Here is a 21460-nt window from a genome sequence, read left to right on the forward strand (position 1 = left end):
TAATTGTACCTTCTATCTTCCTTTCTTGATCAGTTTTGACAGTTTTTTATTTATAAGTTGTTTCATAATACCACTATTTAGCTTTGTTGACCCTCTTTATATAATGTTTGTATTTTATTTTATTAATTTTTTAAAAATACTTTTAAATTTTTTTGTCCCAACTAAATTAGGCACCTTAACAATCTTACTCTTTCTTGTAGTATTTTGTATTATGACTTCTCAAGAGAAGATAGAAGAGTATCCTTTTGTGGATATATTTAATGAAGATGAAGCTGAAAAACACTTTATGTTGTCTAAACCTGTTTGCTTTGTTGTATTTGGGAAACCAGTAAGTAATCTCTTCTAGCTTATTTAGTTAAATTTTTTAAAACATTTTATTTTATAACCGTACAGAAAATGACTCACAGATATACATCTGGGTGGATATTCATGGTTTGCACATGCTCAGATGCAGACACTGACCATGACAGCACCCCAGACCCTTGTACTCTCGTCCTAAACACCTCCCTAGGGTATCTAACAACTTAATTTGGCCAATTTTTGTTCTTTATTTTGTTTTCCATTTTTAAATCATTTTTATTTTTAATTACAGTTGACATACATTATTATATTAGTTTTAGGTGTACACCCCAGTGATTAGACATTACATAACTTACTAAGTGATCATCCCAATAAATCTAGTACCCATCTGACAGCATATATAGTTATTATATATTATTGATTGTATTCCCTGTGCTGTACTTTACATCCCCATGACTATTCTATAACAACCAATTTGTATTTCTTTCTTTTATTGAATTTATTGGGGTTACATTGGTTAATAAAATTATATAGGTGTAAGATGTTCAATTCTGTCATACATCATTTGTATATTGTATTGTGTGTTCACCACTCCATGTCATGTCTCTTTCTATCACCATTTATCCCCCCTTTACCTTCTTCTGCCTGCTCCATTCCCATTTCCCTCTGGTAAAGACCATACTGTTGTCTATGAGGTTGTATTGTTTTGGGGGTTTTTTTGCTTAATCCCTTCACCTTTTTCATCCAACTTCCTTACCCCCTCCCCTCTGAGAGCTATGAGTCTGTTCCTATTTTGTTTGTTAGTTTATTTTATTCATTATATTTTACATATACATAAAATCATATGGTATTTGTCTTTCTCTGACTGGCTTACTTCACTTAACATAATACTCTCCAAGTCTATCCATGCTATCGCAAAAGCTAAGATTTCCTTTTTTTTTTTTTAATGGCTGAGAAGGAATTATTTAGTATATATTTTTTTATTTTTAAAATCCTAATCTTATGTTACCATATAAGAATGAAAACCGCCCTGGCCGGTTTTGCTCAGCGGTTAGAGCGTCGGCCTGTGGTCCAGAGAGACCTGGGTTCGGTTCCCACTAAGGGCACGTACCTCAGTTGTAGTTTGTCCCCGGCCCTGGTTGGGGTCGTGTGGGTGGCAGCCAGTCTATGTGTCTCTCTCACATTGATGTTTCTCTCTCTCTCTTCCTCCGTCTCTCCCTCCCACTCTATCTGAAGATAAATGAAAAAAAAAAAAAAGTCCTCGGGTGAGGATAAAAAAAAGAACTTTATGTGCTTTATGTGGAAAAGTGAAGTTCTCTAGATATGTGAAGAGGAGACAACATAAGGACAAATGGGAAGTTCTCCCATTAACATCTGAAGCTACTGAGAGGCAAGGTGTTTCACCTTTGTCCACAGTGTGTTAGTGGACCTACACATCGTCTTTCCATAAAACAGGAAGAAACCAAAAATTACTGTCATAAGATAGGTTGCCTTTCTAGGCAGTTCCAGTAAGGACCTCTAGATAAAACCTATTTTCAGCCACGGAGCTAGTTGGTAGTTACCATTAGAGGGCCTAAGCTGGTTAATTAAAGAGCCTTTCCAGCCTGGCCCATGTGGCTCAGTGGATTGAGTGTCCTCCCATGGACTGAGAAGCCGTGGTTTGATTACCTGTCAGGGCACGTGCTTGAGTTGTGGGCTCGATCCCAGGGGGGTGTGCAGGAGGCATTCAATCAGTATATCTCTCTCCCCTCGTCTCTCTCTAAAAAAATTAATAAAAACATCTTTGGGGGAAAAAAAGCCTCTCCAGAACAGGGGAGACCAAGGGCTGGACCCTATTTTTGACTAATTTTATATAGACCCTGTGACAGATACCAAGAAATAGTTCCAATAAGTTTATTGTGTTTCTAAAAACATAATAGAGTTTTAAAAGTCTACAGTGAAAGTAATGAAATGCAACTGTTAACTTCATTAAAGTGATCTTTTATCTTTAAAATATCCTTTTCAAAGATGTCCATTAAGAAGGACTTTTTTTCTCTTGGAACTTACTAAATAAAAGTCTCAGAACGTTCTTGATTATAAACTTTAAGAAAAAAATAAAATGATGAATCTTAATATAATCACAATGATTTATATTGAAAATTACAAAATTTGACATTCAAAAGTATGTATTGCCTGGAATACCACTTTAGTACAGCTTCCTGGTTTTTAGGGTTATTCTTTGTTTATTTTGCAAAATAATTTTCTTGATAATATAGTAATCATCAACAGAATCTTTTAAAGTGAGAATATCTGTTCCACTGGCAAATAGCTATTTTATTGGGTTTTAAATAATGTCTTTCTTTTTAAGGGCACTGGGAAGACAACGTTAGCTCGTCACATAGCACAAGAATGGAAATGTATTTCTGTAGAAGGTAAATTTTATCTTTCCCCCCAGTATTTTAGTGTAATAAATTTTAAATATGCATAAAAAGTAAAGATTTGTATAATGAACACTCATATAACCCATCTACTTACCATCTATAGTCTGTGGTTAACATTTTGCTATATTTGCTTTATTACTGTCAACCCAGTGAACTATCTTTATAATAGCATCAAACATGTTTTGCCCTTCGGTTAGTCCTAGTTTTGTTCATAGAATTTAGGAGGGTTTATGAAGGGTCTTTGACTACATTCTATTGCTTTCAGTTCTCTGATTTCATCATTTAGAACTGTTGAGAATACACATGTTTGGGGTGTCCCCTATGAAAAATGAAAAGAAAAGAAACTCTTACAGTTGCTCTTGGGAATATATTCCAGGACTTAATTATCTTCAGTGAAAATTTTATTTTTTATTATTTATAAATTGACTTGCATTCTTTGCAATATTGAAGACAAGAATTGATACCTTTATATATAAATATTCTGTTGATCAATACAACTACTTATGCCCTCATAGAAAAACAATTCACAAAAGTAGAAACAAAAATAGGCGAATATAAGAAAAAAAGAGTTTAACCTCATTGTTATTCAAAGGCATGCTAATTAAAATAACACTGATCCATATTTGCCTATCAAGTTGACAGTAAATTTTTTAACTTTCCACAGTCATTATTTGCAAAAATGTTATGAAATGAACATTCCACAGGCTATTAGTGAAATTGCAATTGGATACACTGTGTGGGGAAAAACAATTCAATAACACATACACACAAAAAGCTTTTAAATTTTTCTCTTTCTTTGGTCAAAAAATTCATTTGTAGGAAATCTTAAAGAATACCAAATGTGCCATAGATTATTAGCAGCTAGGGACATAATATAGTTCCTGGGTTCTGCCCGGTCATTTCTATTCCAGGATGTCTTCCATCAAGGGATGGAATATTTATTCTTAAAAAGGAAACACATTATTCATATTTCAGCTTTAGGGCCCTTTTTCTGATCAGTTTTTATCTATTTCATCGTTGCTTGATGCACATTTTCCTTTTATACAACCAGTGTACAAAATTAATGAGCTCTGGGCATAACTGTATGGTTACAGTACTTCACAATTTCCAAGTCATTGTCATGTACACAACCTTATTTCATCCTCATATTCTCTTGCATATTATGCAGGGCATTAAGTATGCAGGGCACAGAGGTGTTTAGTAAATTAGCTTCCCCAAGATGGCAGAGACGTATTCTCTATGGAATATATTCTGCTGCCTCAGCACTTTGGTTAGGTTTAAATGATATAATGTGCATAAATATGCCTTGTAAACTCTAAAGTGATATACATATGTTAACCTTTGTTATCAGTTACAAAACACATGAATGTGTTTCTTAATTTGACAATTCTAATACCAGTTTGTGCTAATACTTCGAACTCATATTTCAGCTTTAACAATTTTAGAAGAACAGATTGCCAGTGAAACCGAAGTAGGAGTTATGGTAAACAAATCTAAATTTCAAAGTTACTATTATTTTTTTAAAAGCTCTGTGTCACAAGTGTATTGTACAGTAACGTAAAATATCTGTGCTTTTCTTAGATTCAATCAATGCTGGTCAGTGGTCAAAGCATTCCAGATGAACTTGTCACAAAGCTAATGTTGGAGAAGCTCAACTCCCCACAAGTCTCTCACTTTGGTATGTTTATTTTCTTTACATCAGAGTCTATCAGAGCAGCCTTAAAACGTGTGCTTTTTCTGAGGCACAGATAGTTTCTGGACGTGCTCTTTCTTGTGCCCTGGCACAGGTCCCAGAATCTGAATTCAGTTGAGCAGTTCAGATAGTGCTTGTTTACTTTTTATTTTTCATACTCTACTTTTGTAAAAAAAACAAATTACATTTATATGATCCAATCTTCTTTTAGCATTATGTTTTCCAGCAAAAGCATCAAAAATCTGCTGTGATCTTTCTCGCGGTGCTGACAGCTTGTCTCCTCCTAGCCTAATGATTTTATTTATTATCAGAAAAAGATTATTCATACTTATATTTCCTTTACTATTGATTTAAAATTTTTGATAGATGATTTTAAGATTTGTATTAGTGTTCATCCATAACTAGATGATATTTAAAAAGTAATAATAATAATAAATCCATGCTTTCACATGGATAATATAAAACATTACAAATTATATTTTACTCTACAGGTTATATTATCACTGAAATACCATCACTTTCACAGGAGACTATGACTACTTCACAGCAAATAGACATAATTAAAAATTTAGGTTTGAAACCTGATATTATAATCAATATTAAGGTAAGAATAGTTATTTTTCTAATATAGTTTAACTGTTCCTTTTGATGGCAGTGAAATTAAAGGAATTTTACAAAAAAATTTAAGTAGTTAGGGAAATACTAATTTATACATCAATCATAGGGACTGAGTTATTCTTTTCTTCTACCTCTGTGTTTTGCACTCACAGCTCCATCCACAGCAGATACCTCCTTGCCTCTTCACCAGATTTAATCATAGTCATCCATTGAAAGTTGGTTTGAACGACAGCTCTTCAGAACTTTTCCCCAGGGCCACCGCCTGCACACTAACACACCCATTACCTAATTCATTCTCTACCCCTACCCATTCCCCAACACATCTCTTACCACAGGAAAAGTTAAATACTTCTCTGATGACTGTTCATATTACTCTCTTCTTTTTTTTTTAATTGATTATTTTATTTATTTATTTATTTTCAATTAATTTATTTTTTTATTAATTAATTTTTGTTACAGATGTTTCTCCTTTTTTCCCCCACTGATCTCCCCTCCTCCTCCTTCCTTGCCCTGTCCCCAGTTTGTTGTCCATGTCCACTATTCATGCATACATGCATATAAGTTCTGTGGTTTATCTCTCCCCCACCACCCCCTCTTCTGGGGATTGTCAGTCTGTACCCCACTTCCACGTCTCTGGGACTACCCCATTCCTCAGACTGTTATGTTCATTATATTCCACAAATAAGTGAGGTCATATGATACTTGTCTTTCTCTGTTTGGCTTGTTTCACTTAGGATGATACTTTCCAGGTCCCTCCATGTAGTCTCAAAGGATAAGCGATCTTTCTTTCTTACAGCTGCTTAGTACTCCATTGTGTATATTTCCCACAGCTTTTTTATTCATGGACATTTGGGCTATTTCCAGATCTTAGCTATGGTAAATAGTGCTGCTACAAACATGGGGGTACATATATTCTTCCTGATTGGTGTTTCAGGCTTCTTAAGGTATATTCCTAGAAGTGGGATCACTGGGTCAAATGGAAGTTCAATTTTTAATTTTTTGAGGTAACACCATATTGTTTTCCATAGTGGCTGCACCACTCTGCATTCCCACCAGCAGTGTACTAGAGTCCCCTTTTCTCCACACCCTCGCCAACACTTGTTGTTTGATGATTTGTTGATGGCGGCCATTCTGACAGGTGTGAGGTGATACCTCATTGTCGTTTTAATTTGCATCTCTCTGATGATTAGTGATGATGAGCATTTCTTCATATGTCTCTTAGCCATTTGTATGTCCTGTCTGGAGAGGTGTCTATTTACTTCCTCTGCCCATTTTTCAATTGGGTTCTTTGTCTTCCTTTTGTGGAGTTGTATGAGCACTCTATATATATATATTGGAAATTGACCCCTTATCTGATATATCATTGGCAATTATGCTCTCCCATACAGTGGTTAGCCTTTCCGTTTTGATGATTGTATCTTTCGCCATGCAGAAGCTTTTGAGTTTGATGTAGTCTCATGTATTCATTTTCTCCTTTGTTTCTGTTGTCTTAGTTGATGTATCAGTGAAAATTCTGCTGCGTATGATGTCTGAAATTTTGTTGCCTACAGTTCCTTCTAGGATTTTTATGGATTCATGAGTCACATTTAAGTCTTTTATCCATTTTGAGTTTATTCTTCTGTAGGGTGTAAGTTGATGGTCTAGTTCCATTTTTCTGCATGTAGCTGTCCAATTTTCCCAACACCATTTATTAAAGAAGCTGTCCTTACTCCACTGTATGTTCTTGCCACCTTTGTCAAATATTAATTGAGCATATTGCCTTGGGTCCATTTCTGGGTTGTCTGTTCTGTTCCACTGGTCTATATGCCTGTTCTTGTGCCAGTACCAGGCTGTTTTGATTACAGTCGCTTTATAGTATAACCTGAAATCTGGTAATGTGATCCCTCCAACTTTGTTCTTCCTTTTCAAGATTGCTGTGGCTATTCGAGGTCTTTTTTGGTTCCATATGAACTTTTGAAATATTTGTTCTAATTTTGTGAAGTATGCCGTTGGTATTTTGATGGGATTGCATTGAATCTATAGATTGCTTTGGGTAATATGGACATTTTAATGATGTTAATTCTTCCAATCCATAAACAGGGTATGTGCTTCCACTTTTTTATATCTTCCTCTATTTCTTTTTTCAATGACCTGTAGTTTTCTGCGAATAGGTCCTTTATTTCTTTGGTTAAGTTTATTCCTAGGTATCTTAATTTTTTTGCCGCAATGTTAAATGGGATTGTTTTCTTAGTTTCTCTTTCTGTGAGTTCATCATTGGTGTATAAGAATGCCATCGATTTCTTGATGTTTATTTTGTATCCTGCTACTTTTCCAAATTCATTTATTAAGTCTAGTAAATTTTTGATGGAGTCTTTGGGGTTTTCTACGTATAGTATCATGTCATATGCAAATAACGACAGATTCACTTCCTCCTTTCCAGTTTGGATCCCTTTTATTTTTTCTTCCTGTCTGATTGCTGTGGCTAAGACTTCTAGTACTATGTTAAATAAGAGTGGCAAAAGTGGGCATCCTTGCCTTCTTCCTGTTCTTAAGGGAAATGCTTTTAGTTTTTGCCCATTGAGTATGATGTTGGCCGTAGGTGTTTCATACACGGACTTTATTATGTCTAGATATGATCCCCCTATTCCCACATTGCTAAGCATTTTTATCAGAAATGGATGCTGGATTTTGTTGAAGGCTTTTTGGCATCTATTGATATGATCATGTGGTTTTTATTCTTCTTTATTTATGTGGTGTATAACGTTTATTGATTTGCAAATATTGTACAGCCTTGCATCCCTGGGATGAATCCCACTTGGTCATGGTGGATAATTTTTTTGGTGTATTGCTGGATCCGATTTGCTAGTATTTTGTTCAGGATTTTGGTATCTATGTTCATCAGGGATATTGGCCTGTAGTTTTCTTTCTTTGTAGTATCTTTTTCTGGTTTTGGAATTAGAATTATGCTGGCTTCATAAAACAAGTTTGGAAGTCTTTGTTCTTCTTGAATTTTTTGAAATAGTTTGAGGAGAACGGGTATTAGTTTTTCTTTGAATGTTCGGTAAAACTCCCCCATGAAGCCATCCGGACCTGGGCTTTTGTTTGCTGGGAGAGTCTTGATTACCTCTTCAATTTCTTCTGTTGTTATTGGTCTGTTCAAGTTTTCTATCTCTTCCTGGTCCAGTTTTGGGAGACTGTGTGTTTCTAGAAATTTGTACATTTCGCTTAGATTGTCGAATTTGTTGCCGTATAATTGTTCGTAGTAGTTGTTAACGATCTTTTGTATTTCTGTGGTGTCAGTTATTACTTCTCTTTCATTTCTGATTTTGTGTATTTCGGTTCTGTTTGTTTCTTGGTGAGTCTAGCTAAGGGTCCATCAATCTTGTTTATCTTTTCGAAAAACCAGCTCTTTGTTTCATTGATCCTTTGAATTTTTTTTTTTTTTTTTGGTTTCTATGTCATTTATTTCTGCTCTGATCTTTACTATTTCCTTCCTTTTACTTGCTCTGGGGTTTTCTTTTTGTTTGCTCTCTACTTTTTTAAGTTGTGAGGTTAGATACCCTATTGGAGATTTTTCTTGTCTTTTGAGGTAGGCCTGTAGTGCTATGAACTTCCCTCTCAGAACTGCTTTCGCTGCATCCCATAGATTTTGTGTTGTGTGTCTTCATTTTCATTGGTCTCCAGAAGTTTTTAATTTCTTCCTTAATCTCCTTGGTAACCCATTCATTGTTTAATAACATGTTATTTAGCTTCTATGTGTTCAAATGTCTTTGCATGTTCTTGTTGCAATTAATTTCTAGTTTCATGTCATTGTGATCTGAGAAGATGCTTGATATGATTTCAGTCTTCTTGAACTGGTAGAGACTTAGTTTGTGCCCTAACATGTGGTCTATCTTTGAGAATGTCCCATATGCACTTGAGAAGAATGTGAATTCTGTAGTTTTGGGGTGTAATTCTCTGTAGATATGTATTAAATCCATTTGGTCTAGTGCTTCATTTAGAGTCTCTGTTTCCTTGCTAATTTTTTGTCTAGAGGATCTATCCAGTGATGTCTGCGGGGTGTTGATGTCCCCTGCTATGATTGTATTGCTATCGATTTCTCCTTTGAAGTCCTCCAGATTTTTAATATATTTTGGTGCTCCTATATTGGGTGCATATATGTTTATCAAGGTTATATCTTCCTGTTGGATAGATCCTTTCAATATTATGTAGTGGCCGTCTTTGTCTCTAGTTATGGTCTTCATTTTGTAGTCTATTTTATCAGATATGAGTATTGCTACCCCAGCTTTTTTTCCTTTCCGTTTGCTTGGGAGATTTTTTTCTATCCCTTCATTTTCAATCTATGTGAGTCTTTTGTTGTGAGGTGGGTCTCTTGTAAACAACATATAGATGAGTCATGCTTTCTTATCCAATTAGCTACTCTGTGTCTTTTTATGGGAGCATTCAATCCATTTACATTTAAGGTGATTATTGATATGTACTTACTTATTGCCATTTTTGTTTAGTGTGGTTCTATTTTTCTTCCCATTTCTTCTGCTAATTATAGCAGTCCTTTTAACATTTCTTGCAGTGCTGATTTGGTGCTAATGTATTCCCTTAGCCTTTTTTTGGTCTGGGAAGCTCTTTATTTGACCTTCTATTTTGAATGATAGCCTTGCTGGGTAGAGTAGTCTTGGATTCAGATCCTTGTCTTTCATGACCTTGATTACTTCATGCCATTCCCTTCTAGCCTGTAGTGTTTCTTGTGAGAAGTCAGCTGAGAGCCTTATGGGGTTTCCTTTGTAGGTAATCTGTTGCTTATCTCTTGCTGCTTTTAGGATTCTCTCTTTGCCTTTAATTTTTGGCAGTTTGATTACTATGTGTTTGGTGTGGGCCTGTTTGGGTTCTTCTTACTTGGGGCTCTCTGAGCTTCTTGAACTTGAATGCCTTCTTCCTTAACCAGGTTAGGGAAGTTTTCTGTCACTATTTCTTCAAATATAGTCTCTAACCCTTGCTCATTTTCTTCTTCTTCGGGGACTCCTATGATGCGAATATTATTATGTTTCCCGTTGTCCCACAGTTCTCTTAAGCTGTCTTTCTGTTTTTTAATCGTTTTTTCCTTTTGGTTTTCTGATTGGTTGATTTTTTCTACTCTGTCTTCTAATTCACTGATCCGGTTCTCAGCTTCCTCTACTCTGCTTTTTAGACCTTCCAATGTGTTTTTCATTTCTGATATGTCGTTTTTTAATCTCTTCTTGGTGGTTTTTAATTTCCAATTGGCTTATTTTCAGCATCTCTATGTCCTTACACATGCCATTGAGCTTCCTCAAGATCATGGCTCTGAATTCTAGTACTGTTAACTTGCTTAACTGCACCTTCTATATTTCATCTTCAGTAGAGGTCTCTTGTTCTTTCATTTGGCTTTTGTCTCTGTTTTTCACCATTTTGGCTATCACAGTGGGCTTTGGAGTCTGCCAAGTTTTCCCTGTGGGTGTTGCTGTTCTGTTGTTTGTGGCTCCCCTCCTGGGTTTGGATGAGGCAGGGAGGACCCACCTTACACACCACTGTTAAGTCTTAACTTTCCTGGTTAGAGTTGCTAGCCCAGGGAATGGTAGTTATCCTCTAACTCTTTTTTGCCTGGAGGCTATTAGTAGAGGTCACCTGAAGAACCTTGGTTTCTGAGTTTCCTGAAAAACTTCCTCAGGTGCTCAGTGTAAGAGGATCTCCCGAGGGTGGGGCAGATGCTGGTTGGTAATGGGCCTCAATTAGCATTTCAGTGGCCACTGGGTGGGGTTGAATCTCTGAGGGAGGGGTCGCTGCCTCTCCCCAGGGCTCTGGGAAGGAGTAAGATGACCACAGTCCTGCTGGCTGCACTCAGCAAAAGCTCTGAGCACCCTCCAAATCCCGAGTGTCCCCACACAGTTCCAGTCCAGTCTGCCTTCCCTCTACCGGAGCCCAAGGTGAGTGGCTGCTGCCAATGTAGCCTCTGTCCAGACTCTGAGTCGTGGAGCCGCCTGGGACTTTTAACCCGAGGCCGCTGCTCCCAGCCAAGGTTGGCCGAGGCTGCGGCACCTGCCGAGGGCGTAGCACCTAGCCGAATTCGCAGGACCCAGCTGCGGTCGCCAGACGCAGCCAAGGTGGCAGCAGCTTCCAACTGAGGCAGCTGGACTCAGCTGAGGGCGTAGCACCCAGACGAGGTCACAGGACCCAGCTGAGGGCGCAGCTTCCAACCAAGTCCCCTGGTCCCAGCCCAGGCCGCTGTGGACCGTGGGCTCCCGGCTCCCTCTCACGTCCTCGCAAGCCTACCAGGATTGAGTCAGTGTCCCTGGTTATGTTGCCCTCCAAGCTGCCTTTCAGTTGCTCCTTCCTGACGATTTGTCTTTATTTTCGTTGTAATTCCAGTTTGGTCCTGGGAGATGGTCTGTGTAGCTTCCATTCACTCTTTCCATATTACTCTCTTCTTTCTGTCATATTACCTTATTGTATGATCATTGAACATTTTCCTTCTGGACTCGGCCTTACTTGAAGGCAGGAACCATGTCTTACTCATATAAACATAAAGTAGCACAATATTTCCACCTCCTTGACACCTAATAAGTTTGCCAGTTAAATAGCATGAAAGAAGAAACACATGATTTGGACATGTGAATGTTAAAGAACACTACTAGACTGATTAAGAATCAAGGCTGGATCCTGTTCCCAGCTTTCTCCTCTCTCAGCTATTAGAATTGGTAAATCCCATTTTAAGAACCTCAGTTTCATCTTTACAAAGATGATAATAACTGCCTCGTGGGTTGTGATAAGAGTTCAGTAAGGTGAGGACTACTTGTTTATATGAAAATTAATGATAAGCTTTTTATTCATACCCTGCTTGATTTCCCAAAAGGCTGGGCAGCTCAAAATAAATTAGATGGTTCTCAGCCCAGGTGCTCGGAGCCGTCTGTGTGGTCAGCTGTGAGGGAGAGGTGTCATTGCAGGGCTGCGCATGCAGCCCCAGCCACCGGTCACGTGGTCAGAGGACCATCAAAATCCCTGTAATCTTGAGACTGTCATGTGAACATGTGTACAATGGAGAGAAGAAAAGATCTCAAACAATTAACTGAAACCAAATATAAAGTCTAAGCCATAGAAAATATATATTTTATAGGAATTTTAAGACTTCGTGGAACAAGAACACACAGGCTATGGGGCCCAAAATGCTTACCAAAGTTGGAACATCAATTTGGTTCTAAGTTTGATGAACCAGAGTAGAAGGGGAAATGTGACCAGTTATATAAAATTCACATTGCCCATGAAAAGACAAGCAATAACCTCAGGAAAAAGAACTCTCATTAAAAATGAGAGAAATATCTTACATGGCTGTTAATGTAAGAGATTGTTAATATAGAGAATGAAGTCCTGAACCCCATTTATATTGTAAGTGTGATAGTGAGTGTCCACAGCAGTTTCTGTAGCATAACCAGCGTGTAATCAGAGGGCTTAATGTGAGACAGAACTCAGTACAACACACACTTCCCTGATGGTTTAGCCTTATTTGGGAATAAAATCTGGAATTTCTAGAGCAGAAGTTCTTAGCCTGGGATCCATGAATCCTTCAGGATCCATGAATCTCCTAAAATTACATGCAAAATTTTGTATGTATGTGCATTTTTCTGAAACAAAAGCCTATGGCATTCATTATATTCTAAAGAGGGTTTGCACTACCAAAAAAAAAAAAAGGTTAAGGGCCAGTGATCTACTACAACAGTGGTTCTCACAGTATGGTTTCAGAACCAACTGCATCAGCAACACTCAGAAGCTTGTTAGAAGTGCAAATTCTTGCTGCACACCTGAGACTAATGTAAAATAATATTGAACATCAACTGTAATTGAACATTTTGCAAAAAGAATGAAATGCAAATTTTTCACCCCCATCTTAGAACTATGAGTCAAAAACTCTGGGAGTGGCATCCGGCTATCTGTGTTGAAAAGCCCTTTAGGTGACTCTGATGCCCACTGAAGTTCGAGGACCGCTACCATATTGTTTTTCACAGTGGCTGCCCCAGTCTGCATTCCCACCAGCAGTGCACTAGAGTCCCCTTTTCTTCACATCCTCGCCAGTACTTGTATGAGTATTTGTTGATGGCCGCCATTCTGACAGGTGTGAGGTGACATCTCATAGTCATTTTCATTTGCATCTCTCTGATGATAAATGATGTTGAGCATTTTTTCATATGACTCCTGGCCATTTGTATGTCCTGTATGGAGAGGTGTCTGTTCAGGTCCTCTGCCCATTTTCAATTGGATTGTTTGTCTTTCTTTTGTTGAGCTGTATGAATACTCTATATATTTTGGCTGTTAACCCCTTATCCAATTTCATGGGCAAATATGTTCTCCCAGAGAGTGGGTTCCCTTTTCTTTTGATGCTGGTTTCTTTTGCTGTGCAGAAGCTTTTATGTTTGATGTAGTCCCATTTATCAATTTTTTCCTTTGTTTCTCTTGCCGTAGTTGATAATATCAAACTCAGTTTTCTCATTTACAAAATGAAAAGGTTAGATTAGAATAGATGACCTTTCAGGTACCATTCATGATTGACATTTTATAAAATACTTCACCCACAAAACTGTAAATATTGTCAATGCACAATATATTTTTTATTGTTGAAAATGTGTGGATATTCCTCCATTTTTTTCCATTCTCATCCTTTTCTATTTTTAAATTTTCTGTTTTTCAACTACAGTTGACATTTTATATTACTTTATATTAGTTTCAGGTGTATAGCATAGTGGTTAGACATTTATATAATTTATGAAGTGATCCCCCCGTAAGTCTAGTACCCATCTGGCACCATTCATAGTTATTATAAGACTATTAACTATATTCCCTATGCTGTACTTTACATCCCTGTGACTATTTTTAATTACCAATTTGTACTTATTAATCCCTTCATCTTTTTTACCCAGTCCCCCAACCCCTCTCCCATTTGGCAATCATCAGTTTGTTCTCTATAGCTATGAGTTTGTTTCTGTTTTGTTTGTTTTGCTCTTTAGATTCCACACATAAGTGAAATCATATGGTATTTGTCTTTCTCTGTGACTTATTTCACTTAGCATAATACCTTCTAGGTTCATCCATATTGTTGCAAATGGTAAGATTTCACCTTTTTTTTTAAGGCCGAGTATTATTCCATTGTATATATTAACCACATCTTATCCTTTTGAAATTAATCTGACAGAATTCTCCTGTGTAACTTTGCAGGCTAAACTGACTTTCTACTATATTTCTGTAACTCTTTTTACCTTTCTTTGAACACTTTTTTTTTTATCACTTTAAAACTTCTGATACTTTCTCATATATATTAATTTTTGTGAAAGAAAAGTGTTACCATAGCATAAAAGTTGTGTCTTGTGTCTCTTTTGGTATATGATGAAACCTGATATAAGATAACATTTAAAATACTATATTCACTCAGGATTTTAAAGAACTTTTTGGTTTATGTATTGCATAATATACGAATATGAAGTAAAAGCATATTCAACATGTTTTAATTGATGACTGATGTTTTTTAGTGCCCTGACTATGATTTATGCCAAAAAGTTTCTGGGCAAAGGCAGCACAGTATTACAGGGTACATATATTCAAGAGATCAGTGGGATCCAGAAATCATAACAAATCGAAGGAAAAAAAAGAAAGAAACTCAAAAAGAAGTAAGAATAGAAGAGGAAGGGGAAGAGGAAGAAGAACAAGAAGAAGAGGAGGTAATATCCCAGTACCATATACTGTACTTTTAAAAATAATACCTTTTCATTGAGGTTTTAAAGGGAGAGAAAGATAAAAACAGTTGGCTACTTCCCGCATGAGCCCCAGCCGGGTATATGCTCCGACCAGGAATCTAACCAGCAACCTCTTGGTGCAGGGGACAGCGCTCAATACACTGAACCCCACTGGCTGGGTCCATATACTGTACTTTTAAAATTCATGACAATTACATTAAATTATAGCATGGATAATAGAAAATATCAGGTACTATAGAAAATTACATTTTCTTTACATTTTTATTTAGTCTGGAGTAAATAGCAAAATATTTCTTGTTTTCAAGAACTATTAGATCATAATCTGGAAGTCATCAAGTTTAACCTTCTTGTTAGTATGGAAGTCCTTCTACTGTCAGCTAATCTGCTTTATCCATAGCAACAGAGTTACTGATCACCTACTATGTGTCAAGCACTACGCAAGGTTACAGTGAGGAGTTAGAGCAATAAAGGCCAAAGTATAGGATGAAGAGCAAGATAGCTCAGACATAATCCAATTTATGAGGTTAACATAATCTGAATTCCAAACTCTGACAAAGGGAGCACATGACAAGAAATGTAGAGCCCAATTTCATATATACACATTGTTACCACAATCCTAAAGTCAATACTAGTAAGCATAATGCAATAGGGCATCAAAAGAATCTTCTACTATGACTTAATGAGGAAAATTTGATATTAAGAAATCTGTTGCCCACCCGGTTTGATTCCCAGTCAGGGCACATGCCCAGGTTGTGGGCCAAATTCCCAGTGGGGCGTGTGCAGGAAGCAGCCAATCCATGTTCTCTCTCATTGATGTTTCTGTATATCTCTTTCTCCCTCTCCATTCCTCTCTCTCTAAAATCAATAAAGAAAATAAAATTTCTTTTGAAGAAATCTGTTAACAGGTGATGGACTGGATTTGGCTCAAAGGCTGTAGTGTGCCAATTCCTGCTCTACTGAAATATATATGTGATTTCTATTATAAATTAATTATAATTTCTATAATTTTTCATAATTTCTATAATTTATAATTACTATTACAAGTAAATACTATTTCCATTAGGGCCTAGACTACTTTAATTTATAGATGGACACATTGCAGAGCATTTTCCCAGTACAAAAGATAACTTCTAAAGGTTACACTTCCATTGCCCTGTAAGATATTAAGCAACCTTGTATCTAACATTGCAATCTCATTTCAGTGGTTATGTATACTTTAGCTTTGTCATACTAATGAGTTAAATTAATCTTTGACATTTGTTCTTTCATTTTAAAGTAGATCTTAAAAGTTCTCATCACAAGACAAAAAAAATATTGTAAAGATGTATGACGATGCCCTGGCCAGTTTGGTTCAGCGGTTAGAGCGTTGGCCTGCGGACCAGAGAGTCCCGGATTCGGTTCCCGCTAAGGGCATGTACCAAAATACAGTGATACCTCGGTTCTCGAACATAATTCGTTCCAGGAGGACGGTCGAGAACCGAATTGTTCGAGAACCGAAGCAATGAAACCCAATAGGAAAGCGTGACTCCACAAAGCGTGACTCTCTCTCTGCACTCACACTGATGACGCAAGCAAGGCGCGCTGGGCCGAATGAACGCCATTCGGCTCAACTCGGCTCATCTCGGAAGTTCGAGTTCCAAATATTTGTTCGGATTCCGAGACAAAAGTTTCTCGAATCTCCATTTGGTCGAAAACCGAGGCGTTCGAGAACCGAGGTATCACTGTAAATAAATAAATAAATAATAATACAGTGTTTTCTCAAAAAATAAAAAGATGTATGACGATGAATATTAGCTAGACTTACCATGGTGTTCATTTTGCAATGTATACAAACATTGAGTCATTATCTTGTACACCTGAAACTAATATAATGTTATGTCAATTATATCTCAATTAAAAACCTATTAATATGAGAAAGCATATATAAAAACGTAAAATAATCTTTCCTGTGTAAATAAGGTGTAAGATAATAGCATCTATTACAGGTCTTTTTTTAAAAAAAAAGAAAAAAGAAAAACCTCATAGCAAATAAGAATTTTTTTTTTTTTCCTCACCCGAGGACATTTTTTCTATTTTTTGTTCAGATAGAGTGTGGGAGGGAGAGAGAGAGAGAGAGAAACATCGACGTGAAAGGGACACGTCGAGTGGTTGCCACCCACACGACCCAACCAGGGCCGGGGACAAACTGCAACCGAGGTACATGCCCTTAGCGGGAACCGAACCCGGGTCTCTCAGGACCGCAGGCCGACGCTCCAACCGCTGAGCCAAACCGGCCAGGGCCAAATAAGAATTTTTAAAGTGTGCTATTTTAGCATGAAAAAAAAAAAAACAATTTTAAGTCAAAAATGGTGAGATACAAAGTTTACATCTCAGTTACAGGGGCTATGGTTATGTCCATTTGTGATGTTGGCCAGGGATATAATTGGGAAGAGTGAGGACTGAGGTAGTCTAGGACTGCACTGTTCAGTATGGTAGCCAGTAGCCCCGTGTGGCTATTTAAATTTAAGTTAATTACATTTATATAAAGTAAAAAATGTAGTTCCTCAGTAATACTAGCTACATTTGAAGTGTTCAGTGACCAAACATGGCTGTCTTCCAAATCGGACAGCACAGATACAGAACATTCCCATTACTGCAGAAAGTTCCTCTGGACAGTTGGAGAATGCATGCCCTTCTTCAAAGGACAGCTCCCTTTTAGCTCCAGCCCAGCCAACTGTTGCCATGAGGGGAAAATGGCCTATTTGTACCAGGTAGTGTGGTTTCTCTAGAGAAACTGAAATCAGCGTTCTAAAACAAAGTTCTTGACAACTAATCTGAAATTTTAAAACGCCATTTAGGCTATGCAGAATCTAATATGAAGAAATCTGTTAACAGGTGATGGGCTGGATTAAATTATGGAAGATAGGAAGGAAAAGGAGAAGAGGAAGGGGAAAGAAAATAGAAAAAGAAGATAGAAAGATAATTAAAGATCATTAAATGCTGTGGAAGATCATTAAATTATGGTTCGGCCCCCAGGGCCCGGTTTTTTGCGATCTCAGCCTAATGGTACAGCCATGTTCAGAGGCAGACCTGCTGCCCATTTGAGCAGATGGTGTGAAAGTGTTTGCCTCCATACACAAGCAGATGTGAACAATCTCCCTGAACTTCTGCAATAGTTCTGTTCAAGTTCTCTCAGTTTTCACTTTCTTCCTCGACCTGCCCCCTCCCATTCCATTCTTTCTAGAAGCCAGAGCTACTTTTTTTTTTAACATGACCCTCCGTGACTTTTTATTACCTGTAGATTAAAATTCAGACACCCTCACATAGCTTACAAGGCCAAGGACCCAGACTCTCGGTGCTCATCCCTGCTGCCTCTCCCAGCCTGCTCACTTATTCCAGCCTCGTTGGCCTTCCAGCTTGTCTTCCACTGTGCTGAACTCAGTCTCACTTCCATCCTTTGGACCAGCCTCTGCCTACAGCCCCCTCCTCCAGATCTCCTTTATGACCTTGCTCCTTCATGTTGCCTCAGAGATGACGTCACTGTAGAGCACCTAGAAATATACCCTGCCATATGTGCTTTTAAATGTGCTAGTAGCCACTTTTTTAAAAAGTAAAAAGAAACAGGCAAAAATCATTTAATAGTACATTTTATTTAAACTAGTATATCCAAAATATTATTTCAACATAAAAATTCTAAGTATCATGCATTCTTTTTTATGCTAGAGTTTTTAAATCCGGTGTGTAGTTTACATTTACAGCACATTCCAAGGTGTACTTGCCACATTTCATGTGCTCAATTGGTACATGTGGCTAGTGGCAACTATGCTGAACAACACAGGCCTAACCCTTTACCCTTCTTCATTTTCCTCATAGAACTTACCCCCCTTTTTTTTTTTTGCATTTAACTTCAGATAGAGTGGGAGTGAGAGAAGGAGGAAGAGAGAGAGAGAAACATCGATGTGAGAGAGACACATCAAGTGGTTGGCATCCACACGACCCCATCCAGGGCCAGGGACAAACTGAAACCGAAGTACGTGCCCTTAGTGGAAACCGAACCCAAGACTCTCCGGTCCTCGGGCCATTATTCTAACCGCTGTGCAAACCAGCCAGGGCTATTTACTTGCTTATTATCTGTCTATCCTACTGAATGTGAGCTTTATACAGCAGGGACCATATCTCCCACTGTAACAATCCTCTGTATACAATAGGTGCTTAATGAGAAGTTGTATAATGACTGAATGCACATGCATTCTAGCAAAGCCCTCTGCTACAGAGAGAAGAATGATATCTTTTGGGAAAAAAACAGTGTGTATTAAGCTACTTTGAAATATATAATCTTTGGCCCAGTAATTTTACTTGTAGAAATTATTCTAAAGGAAAATATTAGCAATATAAAGATTTATCTGCAAAGCTATTCAGTGAAATGTTATTTATAATTGTGAAAAATATGAAACAGTCTTGTTCAACTATAGAATAATGATTAAATAATCATATATTTAAGGATATTAATTTCTTATTTAACTAATAAAATAGTATTTAAAGCATTTCAAGTAAGTTTAAATTGGCTTATATAATAGGTAATATATTTCAAATGGTATAAAACAGATTTTTATGCACTGACAAAAACTAGAATTAATAATTAAATAATAAATATGATGATGAAATAGGATAATAAGTATGATAGTGAACACTTTCCAGCCTTGGGCTGAGAAATTTTACACACTCTGTTCCCTCTGCCTTGAAATGTTCATTCTTCAGAAATCGGTGTCTCTCTCTCTCCCTCATTTACTTCTGGGTTCTACTCAAATGTTACTTCTTCAGAGAACCTGTACATGACCACCTGATTAAAATACCACCTTCTCCTGTTACTCTTCATCCCCTCTATCCTGCATTATCTTGTTTCCTCATACTTACCATCACCTAACCTGTTACATATTTATTTGTCTTCGTGTTTATGCTCTTTATGCTCCAACTGGTATGTATGGTCTGTGATCCCCAGTGTCTTAGTTTTGTTCACTCAGTCAATCTTCACAGAAGGAGTGAATGAACGAACTAGTAGCTCAGGTATTCAGAGAAAATCTGATCTCTTTATTTTTTCTCTAAAAATTTGATGTTTTTCCCCTGCTTCTCTTTACTCATTGAGGAGCACAAAGAAATTAGTAAGTATCAAAGTCAATTTCAAGTTTTATTTTATCTGATAAAGGCCCCCTAAGGCATTTAATCACTCTTAAATAAAAATGCTCAGTCTCTAATTTCCCGTCTGCCTGCTTCTTACCCTAAAATGGCATCTAGGTGTAAGGAGGGAGGGGTATGGCTTGTAAATTAAGTAATCATTAACATAAAGATATTTAAAATCTCTTCTTTTCCATTTAGATATTTATTGCTGAAATGCAGATGATGGCTGAAATTCTTCAACATTTAGTTCAAAGGCCTGAGGATTTTTTGGAAAATATTGAGCACACTGTTAAACTTTATAAGGAGATGATTCTTCAAGCTTTAGAAGTAAGAACAAGATATATTGCTGAAAATGGGAATATTGATATTTGTGTTCTGTCACTAGGTTAAATGGCTTTCACATTTATTCACCCCTACATATCATCTGTCTGATTCTCCTCCACTTGAGTTTGGTAGAATGCTGTTACAATAAGGCTTCTGTCCCAAAGCCTGTTTCACAAAACAATATTGTTTTACTCATACAAAGGATCAGTGTTACTGAAAAGTGATAAATGAACTGCATTTTTAAAAAGGAACTAGGGGAATTCATTTATGGTTGGAGATTGGAAAACCGATGTTAACACACTATTTTGTAAAATCATTTTCAATCTGTAATTTATGGGTTTATTAAAACAAATGTACACTAAGGTGTATCTTTTGTTCTAAAAGTTTATTTAAATTGTAATCTAAAGAAGAATTATTCCCAGATTAGTTTCTATGTTATATCCCATTCAAAGTTGATTATATATAAACATGATAAAGCCACTATATATTGTAATAAGAAACTTTTAATTAAAATAACTAGCATTTAAAATATGATTACTGCCCTGGCCAGTTTGGCTCAGCGGTTGGAGCATCGGCCTGCGGACCAGAGAGTCCCAGGTTCAGTTCCTGCTAAGGGCACATACCAAAAAAATAAATAAACAAATAAAATAAAATACGATTATTAAAATTACAATTATATGAAAAACATACTTTATATGGCCAAAAATTTAGGGAAGACTGCCAAATTTGTGTTGGAAATTTATTCAACAAACATCTGTTGAACTTGGGTATTTAGCTAGGCATTTTGCTGAGCAATAGAACAACAAAGACAAATAAAAAACAGTTTTCAAGTTGCCTCTTCCCATCTGATAAACTAAAATAATTTGTTTTGTGTTTATATACATATTTAAAGATAAATAAATGGATCATTTTAATTCTTGTCATCTACCCCTCAAAATGAGAACCAAATTTAATTCTTTTCTTATTTATGACTTTTATTCCTCCCTTCATTCTCTTCTATCCCTGGCCTTTAAACATAGCTTCTTAACAGTAATTTACATATTTACATATAACATTCTTCCTTCAACAAAAATATCCTGCATAGTCCTTATGTGGCTGACACTGGGCATGAAATAAAGCATAATTAAAATCAGATTCAGAAAATTAGAAAACTATATTCACAGGGGAAAATAAGCAGATATAATCTCTTCAAGGTTAGGGACAAGGTCTTACATACTAGC

General features: G+C 36.8%; 1 protein-coding gene across 1 annotated transcript in view; it reads left to right on the forward strand.

Annotated features, from left to right (window-relative positions):
* The first annotated feature begins 211 nt into the window (after positions 1-211).
* The window catches only part of AK9 (adenylate kinase 9), a 112983-nt gene continuing 91734 nt past the window's right edge, over positions 212-21460 (forward strand). Inside the window, exons 1-7 of the mRNA XM_036249032.1 lie at positions 212-328; positions 2648-2711; positions 4151-4203; positions 4302-4398; positions 4905-5017; positions 14538-14726; positions 20115-20243. Coding sequence (XP_036104925.1) covers positions 212-328; positions 2648-2711; positions 4151-4203; positions 4302-4398; positions 4905-5017; positions 14538-14726; positions 20115-20243 — 762 coding nt within the window. The remainder of the gene's footprint in view (positions 329-2647; positions 2712-4150; positions 4204-4301; positions 4399-4904; positions 5018-14537; positions 14727-20114; positions 20244-21460) is intronic.

This window comes from Molossus molossus, unplaced genomic scaffold (genome assembly GCF_014108415.1).
Source record: "Molossus molossus isolate mMolMol1 unplaced genomic scaffold, mMolMol1.p scaffold_m16_p_8, whole genome shotgun sequence".
In the NCBI taxonomy this organism is placed as follows: domain Eukaryota; kingdom Metazoa; phylum Chordata; class Mammalia; order Chiroptera; family Molossidae; genus Molossus; species Molossus molossus.